The 3,814-nt window shown below is 59.2% G+C and overlaps 1 protein-coding gene across 1 annotated transcript in view; it reads left to right on the forward strand.

Moving 5' to 3' along the window:
* Nucleotides 1-3,346, forward strand: part of ECH1 (enoyl CoA hydratase 1, peroxisomal) — a 9,179-nt gene extending 5,833 nt beyond the window's left edge. The window contains exons 4-10 of the mRNA XM_012657101.1: nucleotides 1,351-1,475; nucleotides 1,558-1,606; nucleotides 1,762-1,826; nucleotides 2,257-2,327; nucleotides 2,437-2,508; nucleotides 2,764-2,914; nucleotides 3,037-3,346. Coding sequence (XP_012512555.1) covers nucleotides 1,351-1,475; nucleotides 1,558-1,606; nucleotides 1,762-1,826; nucleotides 2,257-2,327; nucleotides 2,437-2,508; nucleotides 2,764-2,914; nucleotides 3,037-3,141 — 638 coding nt within the window. The 3' untranslated portion in view covers nucleotides 3,142-3,346. The remainder of the gene's footprint in view (nucleotides 1-1,350; nucleotides 1,476-1,557; nucleotides 1,607-1,761; nucleotides 1,827-2,256; nucleotides 2,328-2,436; nucleotides 2,509-2,763; nucleotides 2,915-3,036) is intronic.
* Nucleotides 3,347-3,814: the final 468 nt, after the last annotated feature.

Consider the following 3,814-nt stretch of genomic DNA (forward strand, 5'->3'; position numbering starts at 1 on the left):
GTAGCTGGGACTACAGGCATGCGCCACCATGCCCGGCTAATTTTTTCTGTATATTTTTAGTTGTCCGATTAATTTCTATTTTTAGTAGAGACGGGGTCTCGCTCTTGCTCAGGGTGGTCTCGAACTCCTGAGCTCAAAGGATCCACCCGCCTCGGCCTCCCAGAGAGCTAGGATTACAGGCGTGAGCCACCGCGCCCGGCCTAGAAAACATGTATTTTCTAATTCATGTGTTTGTCTCCCAGTGGGCGTGGGGATTGTTGTCTGTGTCATTGACTTATTGAGCAGCTGTGTGCGCCAGGCCCTGTTGTAGGCACGGGGGACACAGCAGTGGACCAAAAGACAAAACCTCCTGTGTCCATGGAGCTCACATTCTAGAAAGGGAGACAGGCCCTCAGCCAGATAAGGGCGTGATCGTACCACAGCAAGATGTGCAAGTCAGGAGATGGGCCACGCCAAGCAGGCGACAGAGGGGGACAGGCGCTGTTGAGCTGGCGGGGGACCTCTCTGAGGATGTGGCCTTGGAGCTGTGGCCTGAAGGAAGCGCTGGAGTCAGTCTGTGGCCACTGAAGGGGAGGGATGGGACGGTTGTAGGCAGAGAGGCCTGGGAAGGGAAGATGCCGTACCATGGGAACTGTTGGAGACCGGTGTGCCCAGAGGAGCGGGTTGGGAGCGATGTCCAGGCAGGTAAGGTGGTGGCAAGGACTTGGCATTTCATTCTAAGCAAATGCAACGCAAGGCAAGAATGGGGGGCCCTGACCCAACGGGCGTTCACAGGGTCTCCGTGTGGGGAACACACCATGGGGGCGGGGTGGGAGCAGGGTGGGGTCATGGACAGTGGCTGGTGGGGAAAGGTGAGATTCAGGATTGTCTTGAAGTTGGGGCCACAGAAATCGCTCCATCCCAGTCTTCCCACCTCAGGCAACATCACCACCAGCGCCTCGATTGCTCATGCCACAAACCTTGAGTCCCACGCTGTCTGGCATGATGGGGACAAGCGTGGCCCCTGGAGCCAGCTGCGTGGCTTGGGGTTTGAAATCCAAGTTCCACTACTGACAAGCCAGCGTGGCCCTGGGCGAATCCTTAATCTCGCCGTGCCTCAGTTTACCCATCGCAATACGGAAGTAGTACTAGGACCTACCTCGTAGGGTCTTGTGGGGATCACTGAGTAATGACTCGATGAATGTCAGCTTTTACTTGTTGCACACCCCCGGGCAATCCCTTGCTATGTCCTGCTTTCTCCGCCTTGGTGGTTTGGGGGTTTGAAGTCTCTGCACCTAGGTTCTAACCCCTGGTTGGGGCAGTGGGTGGAGCCTGGGAGGCGAGGTGAGCCCCCTCATGCCTCCTCACCAGGTATAGACCTCGTGGACATGGCTTCAGACCTCCTGCAACCCCAAGGGGACGATGTGGCCCGAATCAGCTGGCAGCTCCGTGACCTCATCACCCGATGCCAGGAAACCTTCAGCGCCATCGAGAAGGTGACTCTGGAGGGCTGGAGGGCATCCCCTCTGCCCACCTCTCCGAGGCCAGCCTGACCCCGCCCCTGCTGTTGCCTTTCAGTGCCCCAAGCCCGTGATTGCTGCCGTCCATGGGGGCTGCATTGGCGGAGGTGAGTCTGAAGCCCTGCTCCTCCCGCTGCCTCCGCCCTGGCCCCCAGCCCCGGCTCTGCTGCTGGTCAGACCAGGTCCCCAGATGCAGCCCCACGTCCCGGGAAGAGGGGTTGGTTCTTGTGGTTGTTCAACGTCCCTGGCCTCTATCTCCCAGGCGTGGACCTCATCACCGCCTGTGACATCCGGTATTGTGCCCAGGATGCTTTCTTCCAGGTGAAGGTGAGTCATCCTCCCAAGCTCCTGCCCAGGGCAGGGGGGTGGGGCCCTGGAGTGAGCCCCGAGGGCTTCCTGGAAGGGGTAGTCAGAGTTGAACCTGACAAAGTAAGACTCGGCCATGGAGGATGTTGAGGGTAGGTAGTGCCAGCGAGGTCATGAGCGGAGGTCATGAGAGAGTAAAGCTGTGGGTGGGGAGAGGCCCAGCTGATGCTGGAGCGGTGGGAGGGCAGAGGAGTTGGAGGCGGGCTCTGTCCTAGGCCGAAGGAACTCGCCTGGGTAAGGGCATGTTGGTGGGAATGGAATGGGCTGTTTGGAGGGAGTCACCGAGGTGGGGGGTGGGACCCCTGCAGTAAGTGCAGGATGTCACGGACGGGAGGTTGTGTGGGAGCCATACTGGGCGGAATCCGAGCACTGCCACGATTGCTCCCCCCAGGAGGTGGACGTGGGTTTGGCTGCCGATGTAGGAACTCTGCAGCGGCTGCCCAAGATCATCGGGAACCAGAGGTGGGTCAGGATGCGGTCGGGCGGGGGACCCCAGAGGGAGGGGACCACAGGGCATCTCCCAGGCCGGGGCTGGGGGCCGCCTGCTGATGCGCCCTCCCTGCCGTTGCAGCCTGGTCAACGAGCTGGCCTTCACCGCCCGCAAGATGATGGCTGATGAGGCCCTGGGCAGCGGGCTGGTCAGGTAGGGGCCGAGGCCACCGGTGGTTAAGTGCTCAGGGGCAGCCAGGCCTGGGTGGGGCTCTCCGGGTCCCCTTGTCTCCTCGCTCGAGATTCCAAGTGGCGAGATTGGAGTGGGCATTTTTTATCCGGAAGTCAGCACCCTGCTCCGATTGCGCCGTTTTCCTGGGGTCTTGGCCACGTTTTCATATGTGGGAGGCAGGGGAGACAGCCCCTCACAGACTGCCTGACCCCTGCTCCCCAATCCCTGTCATCGCAGCCGGGTGTTCCCGGACAAGGAGGTCATGCTCGATGCCGCCTTCACGCTGGCTGCCGAGATTGCCAGCAAGAGCCCGGTGGCGGTGCAGAGCACCAAGGTCAACCTGCTCTACTCCCGGGACCATTCGGTGGACGAGAGCCTCAACTACGTGGTAAGGCGACCCTCCGGCCAATCACAGCCTTCCTCTCGTCCAGGGCGACCAATGAGGGCTCAGGTCCCCCCTCGCCTTCTCTGATTGGCGCATTGCTGATCATCGCCCACCCCTGTTCGCAGGCGTCCTGGAACATGAGCATGCTGCAAACCGAGGACATCGTCAAGTCCGTACAGGCCACCATGGAGAAAAAGGATATGAAAAGCGTCACTTTTTCTAAGCTCTGAGAGCCCTCTTGTCGCAGGCCCAGGCCCGGGCCGAGGCTCCTGCCGTGTCCCGCCTCGCCCCTGCATTTGCTCATCTGCAGAGAGGGGGGTTGGCGAAGGTGGTGGTCTCCGTGCCCCCTCACCCGGTCTCCCAGTTTCTAACCTTAACACGCTGATTCTCTCATGCCTAGGCTTTATCTTCACCCCAGGAACAATAAAACAATGTAAAGAACCTGGTACCCTTATTGTGGGGGGAGGGGCTTCCAAGGACCGCACTTGTGAAGGCTGGGGCCAGAGATTTGACCCGTGGGTGGCATCAGGTGATGACCATTCAGACTGGCCTGGGCAGGCCAGGCCAATGGAATGTTAGGGAGGATGGAGCTAGCAGAAGTGGCTCAGCTCCCTCTGGGCTGCAAGGCTCCGGTGGTCTCCCTGCCTGCTACCTGTCACTGCACCGCACAGTGGGATCTGGCTGGGGTCCCCTTGCTACCCAATCTTGAGCCAACTGCTCTAAGCTTTGGGTTTTCTTATCCTTATATGATCCCAACCTCCTGGATTTATATTTGGGATGAGTGCAAGAGACCAAGCATTAATTTAGGGCCTTCTGTATGCTGTCCTGTTCTGAGCATTCATTACCTTAGCGATTCCTTTCAAGGGCCCTATGAGGTTGATACTATTATTATCCCATTTTATA

The sequence above is a fragment of the Propithecus coquereli genome, unplaced genomic scaffold (assembly GCF_000956105.1).
Source record: "Propithecus coquereli isolate 6110/MARCELLA unplaced genomic scaffold, Pcoq_1.0 Scaffold53, whole genome shotgun sequence".
Taxonomy (NCBI): domain Eukaryota; kingdom Metazoa; phylum Chordata; class Mammalia; order Primates; family Indriidae; genus Propithecus; species Propithecus coquereli.